This window comes from Myotis brandtii, unplaced genomic scaffold, assembly GCF_000412655.1.
Source record: "Myotis brandtii unplaced genomic scaffold, ASM41265v1 scaffold149, whole genome shotgun sequence".
NCBI classification, from domain to species: domain Eukaryota; kingdom Metazoa; phylum Chordata; class Mammalia; order Chiroptera; family Vespertilionidae; genus Myotis; species Myotis brandtii.
Window position 1 is genome coordinate 1,174,709 of NW_005355385.1, and position 14,767 is coordinate 1,189,475.

The 14,767-nt window shown below is 41.0% G+C and overlaps 1 protein-coding gene across 1 annotated transcript in view; it reads right to left on the bottom strand.

The window, feature by feature from the left end:
* Positions 1–14,767, bottom strand: part of GLDC (glycine dehydrogenase (decarboxylating)) — a 75,761-nt gene that overhangs the window by 55,537 nt on the left and 5,457 nt on the right. Inside the window, exon 2 of the mRNA XM_014535706.1 lies at positions 4,183–4,318. Coding sequence (XP_014391192.1) covers positions 4,183–4,318 — 136 coding nt within the window. The remainder of the gene's footprint in view (positions 1–4,182; positions 4,319–14,767) is intronic.

A 14,767-nucleotide genomic window follows, 5' to 3' on the forward strand; every position in this document is an offset into this window, starting at 1 on the left:
CCATCCTTTGAGCATTTCTCCTCTTGCTCAACCTTTATAGAAGTCCAAGCTTAGGCTGATGCTCATTAGAGAGCTTTAAAATTGTTTTCTTGCAAAGATGACAAATATATGGACCCCCTTCTTATACTTGTAAACTTCTTCTATAATCTACAGGTTTTTACACTACTAAAATAAAACAGGCATGAAAGCCTTTCACAATCATCTGTTAAAGGACTCTTATATCAAGCTAGGACAGTGATGGCGAACCTATGACACGCGTGTCAGAGGTGACACGCAAACTCATTTTTTTTGGTTGATTTTTCTTTGTTAAATGGCATTTAAATATATAAAATAAATACCAAAAACATAAATCTTTGTTTTACTATGGTTGCAAATATCAAAAAATTTCTATATGTGACACGGCACCAGAGTTAAGTTAGGGTTTTTCAAAACGCTGACACGCCGAGCTCAAAAGGTTTGCCATCACTGAGCTAGGAGATAACAAATAAATCCTCATGTGAGGATAAAAATGCTAGCACAGGGCCTGCCATCTTGCATACACAGGTTTAGTTGCCTCAATCGTTAGGCAAAACATGGTGATTAAGAAAATGTGTCTGTGATCCACAATGTCTATGTTCCAACTGACAGTTTAACTCAATTGGTTTGTGTTTCTAGATGTATTTTAATGGAAAAAAAAAAGGTACTTACATATCCAAGAAGGAATTTTTTTTCCTATTTAAATAAATAGGATGCTTGATGTATTCAACATGCATTAATACTATTCCAATATAATCAGTATTCTCTATAATTTTGGCTGTGGCTTTCTTTTGGAATTGAGAAAGAGGGAGGTGGGGGGGGGTTGCAATAGAATAAACATTCATGAGATTCTCTCATTTTAATCTTGGTGCCAAAGTTACACAAAACAGAAATAACCACAAAGAAGATGTAGATTTGTTTTTATATTAGCTACTGATATTATCAGCAGTCAAAAATCTGGAATAGTGGACCCCATAAAGTAAATTCTAGACCTGATGTAAATTTTCTTGCAAGAGCCCAAATGTTTGTGTTCTTTCAAGGCTATGCTCTCCATTTACTTTCACCTCACGTCACCGGAATTTGTTGGTTCCATCTCTATGGAAACCATTCAGAGGGATGGTGAAGTCCACCACCCTCATGTGCACAGCTCTCCCTATCAGTGCTGGCGAGGTGAGCAGCACCCTCTGGCTCAGATCTGCTTTCGGAGAACAGAAAGGAACACTATTTAAAATGCACCCAAAAAACAGGACTGAAAAGCAAAGAACACTGCCTCCCTCTCACACTGCTGGCGGCTCCTAAAGTAAATTAACACATCAGCTCACAGCCAGGAACCAATATGGTGAAAGCTCTGTATGGCCACCAAGAGCGAAGGCCGCTGGCCAGTGTTCAGACAACCGAATGCTACAGCCCGTCTGTGTACTTATTTGTAAAGTGGAAGAAAGACTGGCCACTTGCTTTTGAAATCAAACTTGGAGTTTACCATTCAAACTTTTACCAGTACCACAGTGGAAAAGATGCCCTCCGCAATGCAAATACTTTCACACACACAACAAAAGCTGAAAGACTAGTTTTTTGACATTTCTTTCCTGTCTTGTTATTAATAAAGAAATGGAGTGTGTTGTAACTAAGAGCTCTGGATGGGGATGGCAAGGCAGGAGTGATTATGCCAACAGATCTGGCTCCTTTAATGATGGGATACAAGTAACTGCATCCAGGACAAAGCACTCTCACCAACCAGGACTACCTGTGCATTTTTGCAAAAGCAGACAAAAGATGCAAAGGTGCTATGCTGCCCACCCAGCCCAACCTATGCCATGAGCTAAATAAATGGCTTTGTCCTCAAAACTACAAGTCTGGATTTGAGGCAGCAGGTGAGGGCTGGCTGTACTGATGGCCAAACACCCTCTCTCATTACACAGAAATGAGAATACTGCTCACTCACAATTCAGTTTAATTCTGACAAAATTTTATTAAATATATTTTTTAAAGTTGCAAAGTGTTCAGCAAACATTTAAGGTTTATTGCTGGGGAGTGTGCACCTGATATTTCAATAACTCATATGGAGATAAATTTCATGATTTCCCCTAGGGAAGCCTACCTTCCCTTTACTAAAGTTGATTTGTTTTTAATATATGCTAACCTAAAAGACAATCTCTGAGCACTGGCCGGGTAGCTCAGTTGATGAGAGCATCATCTCCAGACACCAAGGTTGTGGGTTTGATCCCCAGACAGGACACATACAAGAATTAACCAATGAATATATAAATAAGTGGAACAACAAATCAATGCCTCTCTCTGTCTCTCTCTCTCTCTCTGTCTCTCTCTCACCCCCTCTCTATCTCAATAATTTTTAAAAAATCAATCAATAATTTTAAAAAAACAACCAATCTCTGCATCTTACTATGTGAATGCCTTTCAATTGCAGAGACCATCACTTATTCTATCCTCACATAATAACGGTCCTACTGGGTATTAAAATTACCTCATATACTAACTAAAAATAAAATCAGAAATTATCATTGCCTCCCCACACTTTATTTCTTTTTTTAAAAAAGTAAACTTTGTTTAGCCTGGCCAGTGTTGCTCAATGGTTAAAAGTCAACCCATGCACCAAGAGGTTGCCGGTTCAATTCCCAGTCAGGGCACATGCCTAGGCTTCAGGCTTGATCTCCAGTGGGGGGTGTGCAGGAGGCAGCCGATTGATGTTTCTCTCTCATCAATGTTTCTATCTCTCTTTATTTTCCTCTCTCTCTAAAATCAATAACATATTTTTAAAATAAATAAAATAAAATAAACTTTGTTTATTGAATGGGGAGAGAGAGAAATGTCGATTTGTTGTTCCACTTATTTTTGCATTCATTGGTTGATTCTTGTATGTACCCTGACCAGGGATTGAACCCCCAACCTTGGCGTATCAGGACAACGCTCTAACTAACCAACTGAATACCTGGCCAGGGCTTGGTTTGTTTCTATGCTAGGAATAAGTGCACCCAGGCCTTTGGAGACTAAGTCATCGGTGGAAATAAAGTTTCAATTCAAAGATACTAGTATATGCAATGACACTGATCCAAAAACAAGGGAAAGAAAGGCCCGGGAGTCCCCACCTTTCCTCCTCCACAGTCTGGCCATATTTCCCCATGGGCAGAGGAAGAGAGGCCCAAATCTGCTCCCAGGCACTTTTGGAGCCATGGTCTCTACCTATCAAAAATATCCAACGTGTTTTCTTACTTAGTATTGGAAAGGGAACCTGTTTCATTCTTTACATCACATAACAAGCGACAATGGAAAATAACAAAATACTATGGAAGTGGACATGGGAAGTTTTCCTTAGGTGTGGAGGAGACACGTTTAGTATTGTGCAAGCAGTAGCCGCGAGAAAATGCAAGGACAAAGACAGACAGACATATCTCACTCACACACACACACACACACACACACACAGCAAAGACAGACAGACATCACACACACACACACACACCCTGAGGACTAGGAATGAGTGAGGGGAGAACAGGACAAGCAGCTGAGCATGCACAGCTCAGCTCCTTCTTTTATGGTTTCCATTGGAGCCTGTTCACAGGCCTCACATGTTCTCTTTCTCTACAGAGTACTAAGTAATAAAGCTAATATTTTGATCTCCATTTACCTGACATTGCCTTTTTTTTTCCCAGTTGGTTGTGAATCTAGAATAGGAGTCAGGGAGAGACAATGGAGCCTCCTAAAATCCTGATGAAAGACAATGGACCAAGATTCTGACTCACTGATTCTAACCTCTAAGACTGTTTACAACCCAAAACCCCAGTGTTTCCAAAGAGTAAAGCCCTGAATCTGCTCCCCTGCAGGTGTGACATCTTGCTCAGATGTCCTTACAAAGACATAATAGACATTAGGTCAGAGAGAGAAAGAGATTATCAGCATCCACAATTTAGAGCTCTAGAATGTTTTATGGGAATAAAAGCAAGAAGAGGCTTCTAGTTCCTCTATCAATTTGAGTAAAGAAATTTCCCGAGCCAGAGAAAGCCAGGTAAGTTGCTGGAGGTTAGAGACAGCACGAGTGCAGGGGTCAGTGGATAAGTTCTGAGGCCCCCAGGGGTAGGGGGTGTGGGAAAGTGGGGAGAACCATACAAATAAAATCACAATACTTCTGTTTTTAATCAAGTAACACATTACCATCCTGAGTTCTCCAGTAAGTTCCGCAAAATAGTCTGTGGCACTGAGCAGTTATAGTAGCCCATGCCAATATACGACCTCCAGACCTGGTTTCTGCTGGAAATTGCACGCAGAGTTGCAAGGATTTCATTTTCGCCTGATTGTAAGAAAGAGAGAAATGTTACAGAGAGAAAGTGTCTCAAAAGAGAGCTCTCGTTATAGTTTTAAACCCTCTTTTTGTTTGGATATTTATATAAAGAGAACAGCTGTATGGAAAATATAAGAACTGTCTCTCCCACCCCAAACACTAAGCACTACATGCAGAAATCTGAAAAACCCCCAAACAGCACTCAATTACTCCTCAAGGTTCCTCAGAATTTGGGGGCAGGGAGCTTTTGGTTTTGTCAGAATTGCCCAGTTTTAACACTTGTCTCATTCTAGGTTTCTTCTGTCCCCTTTCAATAAAAATTCTACTTTCTCTTAGTAAAATATTGTTTTCCCTTTTAAATCGACTTATAACAATAGTTGATATAAGTCTTAACACATGGCCTAGATTTTTCTCTAAAATTGCTCTACCTCGAACACCTTTACCTTTGCGTCACTGAAAGAGTTACTTATAAAAAGCCCTTCACCCCACCATGTAAAATATTAGTTGTAATAAAAGACCCATGTGTAGTTTTAACCAGCATTCCCACTAGGATGCTTAGGTAATTAGGTAGAATTTCATAAAGTTCTTGGATGCAGGTGAAACCTGCTTTGGGGTCATTCATATAATTACAACAAAATAATAATATTTTGACATCTGACATTTTTAGTACTTACCTTTTGCCGGGTATTGTACCAAATGTTTTTCATGCAGCTTAGGAAACTAAGGCTTGAAGAGGATCACTCACCTATGGCTACACTACTTTTGTTGTTGTTGTTGTTAATCCTCACCCGAGGATGTTTTTCCCTTGATTTTTAGAGAGAGTGGAAGGGGGGGGGGGAGAGACAAGAGAGAGAGAGAGAGAACCATTGATGTGCCGGGAATTGAGATACATGCCCTTGACCGAAATAAAACCTGGAACCCTTCAGTCTGAAGGCTGGTGCTCTATCCACTGAGCCAAACCAGCTAGGTCTACGCTGCTTTAAATGAAAGGATAACAATCCAATCATTCTAATTCCAGCTTCCACATGTTCCCCACTGGACCAAGTTCGGACCGATAAAGGTATAGCCCTTATACTGAAAGATACTTTCTAGATACAAGTGACCTTACATGGCTCTTTCTCTGCCCCTCTGTACCTAAGGAGATCACACTACTGCAATTAAACTGAGATTTAACTACTTAGGCAAATGTCTGGCTCCTTTAAGATCTTCTTAGGGACTCAGTAACTTAAATGGTGGAATTGATTGATTTTATTGTTACAGTATCAGAAAAAAAGTCTAGGTACAGTAATCTCTAAGATGGCCAACTGGTTAAGAAGGTGCTTCACATTGATTCTATCCTGCTGAACTCTATATGAATATTATTCTCATTAATCCTTCTTTATCCTCCATGAAAACACTTTCACCCTCCATCCCACCCCTCCCACTCCACATGCTTTCACGGGAAATAAGTTCACGACATATGTGCCATTTTGCCAGACTGGGTTAAGGAAAGAGAGGACAGTTTTATAAGTATCAGTTTCGTGGGTGAATATAATCCAACTACCGTATGATGGGCAATCTTGCCTTCTTCCACTGAAAGTTTAGGAAATAAAAGTGAAAGCATAAAAAACCAGGATCTGATGAGATATGCAAGTACAGCATCCTTAGGAACAATCCTGCAAGAAATCCAACTGCTTCCCAAGGACTTCTCAGGGCTGAGTGAGTGAGAAGCCCAGTAGGAGGGGAGATTAATGAGCAATTATTCCTGGCAGGCACATGACTCAGCAAGGCCAGCTTCAATTAAGATCCTGTGCAAGATATTCCTGTTTCATATTATGCCATGAAGACAAAAGGTCCAGCTCTCAAATGAGAACAGTCTATAAAGGGCTTGTCAAATCACAAGTTTAACCTTTGGAAGCCACAGAGTATAGAATAATATGATTTCCCCCTACATTACAGAAAGATAATTCTATTGGTAGTATAGACAGGTCAGAGGGGAAGCCCTGGAAACAGGGAGAAATGGTAAGATACCAGCACACTAGTCCAGGAGGGAGATGGGCAAGGGAGTGTTGTGGTTGAACTGTGTCCCCTAAAATGGTATGTCGAAGCCCTAACCCCAGGAACCTGTGAATGGGACCTCATTTGGAAATAGGGTTGCACTGATATAATCCAGTTGAGATGAAACTGTGCTGTGTTAGAGTCAGTCCTAATTCAATGACCAGTGTCCTTACAAGAAATGGGGAATTTGGACGCAGAGCACACATACAAGGAGAGCACCATGTGATGGCAGAACGCTATAGGATCAGCAAGCCTTGCTTCTCAAGCTTGACTTTTCCTGTTATACCTCTTGAGTGATTAAAAGTTTTTTGTTTTTGTTATAAAATAAATAAGCCACAGGCATGTAATGTACAGCACAGAGAAAATAGTCACCAACATGGTAATAGGCCGGCTGGAGTGGCTCAGTTAGTTGAGGGTTGTCCTGTGCATCCCTGGTCAGGGCACATACCTGGATTGTGGGTTCGATCCCAGTCAGGGAATGTACAGAAGGCAACCAATCGATGTTTCTCTCTCACCTCTTTCTCTCTCTCTATCTATCTCTCTCTCCCTCTCTCTCTCTCTCTCCCCAAGCATATCCTTCGGTGAGGATTTAAAAAATAATAACATCATAATAACTTTGTAAGGTGACAGGTAATTACTAGACTTATTGTGATTACTTTGTAAGGTACATAAATGTTGAATATGTCATACACCTGAAACTCATGTAATATTGTACATCAACTATATTTTTAATAAAATTAAAAATTTTAGCCAGAGCCGGTTTGGCTCAGTGGATAGAGCGTCGACCTTCGGACTCAAGGGTCCCGGGTTCGATTCCGGTCAAGGGCATGTACCTTGGTTGCGGGCACGTCTCCAGTGGGGGGCGTGCAGGAGGCGGCTGATCAATGTTTCTCTCTCATTGATGTTTCTGGCTCTCTATCCCTCTCCCTTCCTCTCTGTGAAAAATCAATAAAATATATTTTTAAAAAAATTAGGTTGCGCCAGTTAATCTTTAAAAAAAAAATTTTTTTTAAGTTTGTTTTTTTTTAACTCCTTAAAAGGTTGGATTGTAGCAAGTGAGTTAATGGAAACTGAGTAAAATAAACGAATCCCCAGAGGCACAAAGAGATGGTTGCCCTGGACTCAGTACAGCCCCTCTGCTCCTAAGATCTTCCCCCCTGGAACTCTCTCAGCTGGAAACATCTGTGTCTGTATTGATCATTTTTAGGCTTCCATGTATTATCTATCATTATTTTGTTCTTCATTTATGCCAATTGGCCTTTTAAAATTTTCAAGTATTTCATTCAAATGCATAAAACATCAGCGGCTTCTGTGAGGGGAACACTGATATGTATCTGGACACTAGTAAACTCTCAACTAGAATGAAGGAGGAATCTGATGTTTCCTTTTGCAAGAAAATGCATTCTCTCATCTCACCCAGTGGGGCTGTCCAGGCAGAACCCCAGTGAGAGCCTCTGCTACAGCCCAGTTCCTTCCTCTTTCCTTCAGCAGGCTCCTGCCACCCAGGCCCTGGTCCTGTCCTGCCATATACCTTCAACAGTCAGGAAGAGAAGACCTCCAACCAGACCAGCCAGGAGCCCACTGGCACCTTCCCCATCAGCTCAGATACATACCAGCATCTCTTACAGCTGCCACTATGCCTTACACAGGAATGAAACTCTTGAACGAATTTAAAAGCTAATTAGCATAGATGAAGAGTAAAATAGTTAATTACAGCTAAGACCCAGAAGCACAAATACTGTATGGTCCAACTTGAGACACAAAAGTCCCTAATCCTGTAACACATATACTCTAGTTCCTACAGGACCAAACTCCCCAAGTACCAGAGAGCTCTGCCTTCCCCTAGCTTGGAGCTATTCTGAATATTCCCTACTGGCCCCAATTAAGCCTGGTCTTTTTTTTTCCCACACGCTGATAATATGGCTTTATTTGGCTTAGCTTGGTCTTTACAAGCAATTTTACCTTCTACTGGGAACAAAGTGAGTTAATGGAATGAGCAGTCCTCTGTACACCGAGCTAATGGACACTCCTGAGCGTAGGGTAGGTACTTGGTCATGCTTCTGAAAGTGAGAATGGTGTGAGAAGCCCTTCCCATCCACTCATCCATTGCTCATGACCAAACTTTCTAGTGGAGAGTTAAGCTGTTTCTTCCTGTGATAAAATCAAGACCTCGGGCTTTACCTATCACATATCATGAAAACATTTCCCAAACGCACAGCGTAGTGAGTATCTGCATTGTTTGTTCACTGGAGGCCGTTTCTCATGTCCACTAATGAAATCTCACTTTTGGCTCATTGGGCAGAAGAGCCAACCCAGTGTATTTAGGAGCCCAGAGTTTGAATTCCTATGTTAAATGATGCCAACAGACATGGAGAAAATGGAAGAAGAGGGGAAAGTCCACATCAGAGACCTACCTGCTGAACCTATCTGAAATGGAACACAGCAGGACCAGTCTCTCAGAGCAAGTTTGTGGGTATAATTCGTCTAAATAGAAGCCCCAGTCTTAGCCAGGCAATATCCACCACTGCACTTCACAGTACATGTAGATTCCTTTCTCCCTTGGAGAACAATTCTTTTCTAGAGAAAAAAGTGTGGGATCTGGATCCAAAGTGGTAACCTTTTCCCCTACATAGTAAGAGAAGCATTATAAAAAGGCAATTGTGTCATCTCAAGCCCAGGCAGCCCAAGGAAATTTGTGTGCACAAAGAGGAGAAAGGAAAGACTTCATATTTCCCCCAGAGCAAACCCCATAGCACATTCCTCACACTTTTCCTTCCCACTTAACAGCTTCCTCCTGTAAACAGGCCCAATTCCTGTAACTCTCTCTTCCTTGTGGATGTCAGTGAAACTGAGTTGGGGGAGGGGGTGAAACAGAATGAGAAAGGGAGTATCCCTTTAAAAAAAAGTCATAAATACAGCTGGGCTGGTTCAGCTCAGTGGTTGAGTGTCGACATCGACCTATGAACCAGGTCACAGTTCAATTCCCAGTCAGGGCAGATGGGTTGTGGGCTCAATCCCCAGTGTGGGGCATGCAGGAGGGTCTCTCTCATCATTGATGTTTCTATTTCTCTCCCTCTCCTTTCCTCTCTGATTTAAGTACAAATATTTTTTAAAAAATACAAACTCAAATACAGAGATAAAATTGATGGTTCCCAGAGGGGAGGGGGGTTGAGGGACTAGGTCAGGGATGGGCAAACTTTTTGACTCGAGGGCCACAATGGGTTCTTAAACTGGACCGGAGGGCCGGAACAAAAGCATGGATGGAGTGTTTGTGTGAACTAATATAAATTCAAAGTAAACATCATTACATAAAAGGGTACGGTCTTTTTTTTTTTTTTGGTTTTATTCATTTCAAACGGGCCGGATCCGGCCCGCGGGCCGTAGTTTGCCCACAGCTGGACTTGGTGAAAAAGGTGAAGGGATTAAGAAGTACACATTGGTAGTTACAAAATAATCAGGGGAATATAATATACAGCATAACAAATATAACAAATAATATTGTTATAACTATGTATGGTGCCAGGTGGCTACTGGAAATATGGGCGGGCACTCTGTAAAGTGTACGGTTGCATAACCACTATGTACATCTGAAACAAAAACAAAATAAAACTGAATGTACACTGCAATTTAAAAATAAAAATAAAAATGTTTAAATGTATAAAGATACTGTCATTCCCCAGATGCCTGCCTGGCAAGCCTGGCAGGGCAGCCAGACCAGACGCTGTATATTATTGTGCACTCCACGCCATGAAAACCCTCAAGCTACCCATCAGGAATCTCAGCAGTAAGTGCTTTTCTGGTGGAAAAATAAAACGCCTGCTTCTGATCCCTCGGAGCATTGCATAATGCCCTCGCCCTAATGTACCAAGAACAGAGTGCATTGCCCTCGGCACCACTCCAGAAAAGTCCGCAGGTGGGTCTCACACTATCCCTGCTTCTTAGAATTCAGAAGAAATGCTTCCTCCTTATATAATTCCACATAAGAGCCTATTCAATAGTGACTCCTTCATCACTTTCACCTAAAATATCAAGGAGAACTTTGTACCAACTGTTCCACCACATGAATACTTTCTAACAGGAATAAGCCGATTTAACTGTTAAATACTCAATACACTCATGGGGCTAGGTTCTAATTTCCCATATAAGTGAATTTTGAGAAGAACTGGAAAAATATCATCAGAATGGACAGGCAGGCTGGGTCAAGATACCTGCTATACCTAAACACACATGTCTATACACTGTTCTTCACCCTTAACCCATTTCCCTAAACACATTATTATTATTTTTGCCCTAATCCTGTCAGGCTCTTCCGCATCTTCTTGCTCAGCCAATTAATACCCCACCTCTCCCAGCCCCAAATGATCCACAGGGGTTAGACTCCTTGGCCAGGCACCTCATGGTAAAAGGAGCTGAAGAACTGCCAAACTGTTTCTGGTGACTCCTTGGTCCCTCCTCTCCAAAGAAGTGCACAGTCCCTGCAGCTATTCCTGCTCTCTCAAAAGACACACCAACACTATATATTTGAACCAGCTGTAGGAAAACCAGGACAGCACCCCACAATGGGGAAGCTGGAATGAGGGGCACCATGTTGGTTATTAACTCTTTGAACTTGGGTCACGCTGCTTTCTGTGGGAGGCCTCCTCCATTGCCTCTCTTTATTCAAGCTATGAAAATAGTCTCAAGAAACATTACAATTCATAATATTTATCTGGAACACTAGTTGACCTACATAACTGGTCAAAAGATCAGTTTGAAATGAGGATCAGGGTGGAAGTCCTGGAGTATTTGTTTTTCTTCTTTGCTGCCCTGCGGGTATATTTTTATGGCCAGCAGAGCAAGAACAAAAAGGGAAGAATATGTTCTAACAGTCCAACTCAAGCAATCTAACACACTTGCAGAAAAAAAGATATTATTTTATAGATCAAAGAATAAGCCTATGGAGAAATCTGTAGTCCATCCCAGAATCTCAACTACTAAATTATAATCTCTGTGTGGGCAGAGGCATAGTGGGTTGCTATGCACATAGTAGGTCCTCAGAAAATACACGTGAATCAAGGTGTTGCAAGGAAAATGCATTTAAACTCCCACATACAGCTAGCTCAATATTCATAACAACTCATCCAGCACAGAATCCATGATGGCAAATCTGCACAAATTGTTCTCATGTCCCTAAAAGCATGAGTGTCAGAGAAACATTTATATATGGAAACTTGTAGCTAATAAGCAAGTTCTGTGAACTAATGTAGTACCTACAATAATTTCAGATTTTCCAAAATTGTTTCCTCATTATCTAATCAATTAGTATGTTGATAATATGGACATTGAGAATCCTTATTAAAATTCCCAGTTTGCATTTTTATAGAAATACTTTGGGTTTCATAAATAAAAGAAACCTAAGAAGTGAAAATGAGATGAGCTATTCACACATCACAGGATGGAGACTTATTAAATCAAGGGCCAATGCCATTTGGTGGGGTTAAAAGAGTACATAAAGAATAGAAGTCAAAACACTGACTGCCCGCAAGCAGCTCACAACCTTTGTAGTCTAGCACCTGCCCCAAAGCTCCTGAATTCACTCAAAGGTAAGAAGCTCAGAGAAGGGGGTCACTGAGCTTCCATCTTGGTGGACTGTCCTTATGTCTTCAAAACCCTACGAAAGGTCCAGAATATGGCACTGGGACCAACTCCCTGCCTGAACATTTATCATCCAGCCTCTTGCATTACTCCATCTCAGACTGCTCTGTCTCCCTCCTTTTATATGCTCCATTCCCCAACATTCTGGCTTCCACTTTCTTCGCCATACTCCATCCATAGGAAAATCTCACCCATGCCCATGTATTCATTCAGAAGACTCACTGCACCTGCCATTCCACCTCTTATCTCTCTCTTGAGCTCTAGACTCATATTTCCAACTATTGCTTCAATTTTTCCAAATCATGTTCCATGAGCACCTCCAACTCAATTCTGCTCAAATTCTTTTTTAAAAAATATATTTTATTGATTTTTTTTTTTTTACAGAGAGGAAGGGAGAGGGATAGAGAGTTAGAAACATCGATCAGCTGCCTCCTGCACACTCCCTACTGGGGTTGTGCCCACAACCAAGGTATATGCCCTTGACTGGAATTGAACCTGGGACCCTTGAGTCCGCAGGCTGACGCTCTATCCACTGAGCCAAACCGGTTAGGGCTCTGCTCAAATTCTTGATCTTGCCTTCCTCCGGGACCCTTTCTCTCTATTCCTTCTCCATTAATGACATCACCATCACCTCAAGACACTCAGCCTAGAAAGTGACTGACAGCCCCACCTGCTGCTCCTCTGGATCAAGCACCATATTTGTACAGAAACCATACTTCCCACAGGCTGCTCCCAGCCAATTACTAAGCCCAGCAGGAGAACTAATGCTGATCCATTCCTGCAAGCCATGGGCTACTTTAGCTTCAGGACTCCTATTCGGATTCACCAAACTTTCTTATATCTGTGCTGCAGTCTAAAATTTTTCCTACCTAATCCTCCTTCCACCAGGGTTAGAACTACATCACAATCTAAAGGCTCCCCTGCCTTCTCCTGCTCCCACCCCTCAATAAATTCCTTATATTCCTAATGCTGTCTTGATGACTGCTTCATAGAAGACCTGAACTAATGCACATTTAACATCTCACCTGTAAATTCTCCACCAATCTGTTTGCCTCCTTGCCTCCGACCTCAGAGGCACTCTGCAAAACACAGAACTATTGTGTTGAATTGTGTCATTTTCTCTGTAATAATTGTTCATGTTTCCCCATTATGTAGAAGACAAATCTCTTATCAGGTTCTGAGCCCTCCATACCTTACTTTACATGCCTCTCTGCAAGCTATAAATTGCACTGTTCTATACACCATCTGTCAAATAACCATATATGTCCACTTCCATGCCTTTGCTTATGTCATACCCTCTGCCAAACCATCTTATTTGCAGACCTATCTATCTCCTTATCACTTGTAACCTACACTTACTCAGGGATCATATCTTTACCATCCTTTACCTCTCATTAAATGAGGAATAAAAGCAGATAGAGGAAGCTGTGAAAATAGATTTGGTAATAGCTTGTAACTCAATGGTGATGAAAGTGAGTAGGCTAGAGCATTTAGTATATGGGTAAATGCTCCTATGCACCTTAATAGTCCTCAAGAGTAACACTGTATTTACAATACAGTATAATTGACTTCATTTTGAGAGCAAATATATTTTTTAAAGTTAGATAAAACATTGTAATTTAACATAGGAATTGTGCTAATTTAGATAAATGTGGTAGTTTTTTTTAAAAATGTCTTCAAAGGATGTTTAGGGCAGTGAAACTATTCTGGATGATACTATACTGGTCATACATGTCATTATGCATTTGTCCAAACCCATAGATTGTACAACACCGAGAGTGAACCCTAATGTAAACTATGGACTTTAGGTGATAATGTGCCAATGTAAGCCCATCAGTTCTAATAAATGTACCACGTGATTAGAGGGTTGGAACTTTCAGCCTCTCCCACAGACCTCTGGGAAGGGGAAGAAGGGAAAGGTTCAGATGAAGCTCTATAAAAACTCTAGAACAACAGATTTGATGTGTTTCTGGAATGGTTGCTGGGAGGATGGTCCACCTCAGTTCCAGAGGGACAGAAGCTCCTGTGCTCTGATCCTTCTGGATCTCACCCTATGTGCCTCACCATTTGGGTGTCCACCAGTATCCTGTATAATATCATTTATAATAAACTGGTAAACTTCAGATGTTTATCTGAGTTCTGCGAGCCACTCCAGCAAATTAATCAAACCCAAGGAGTGGGTCATGAAAACCTTCAATTTATAGCTTGTTGGTCAGAAGCATGGGTGACAACCTGGACTTGCTATTGACATCTGAAGTAGGGGTAGTCTTGTGGACTGAGTCTTTAATCTATGAGATCTGATGCTATCTCCAGGTAGACAATGTCAGAATTGAGTTCAATTGTAGGACACCAGTCAGTATCCATAAGAATTGCTTGGTGGTATTGGAAAACACTCCAGAATCCCCAAATGATTATAACATAATTATTCTGATGAGATTCAATCAAACATGGGACTACAACAATACTCATGCTACCATAATTATGCTTTTTGCACATTGCATTTTGCCATTTTCTTTTTCAGAGCAAAGGTACTACCTTTATTTGAGTCTTTTTCTTCTTATAACACGTGCACACACAAAATCATCAATGTAAAGATACTGTCCTTGCTTCTTACAGAAAAAAGATATATTTCAATTCTGTACATTGTTTCAGAAATCTCAGTTTTTTCTATTCAATTTCACATCATTTCTGAACACTCACAGCATTTTATCCATAGTTCTCATGAACTTAAGACTTTTTAACTTTCTGACTTAATTTATTACAAAGGTAAGATGTAAGCTCCTTGAG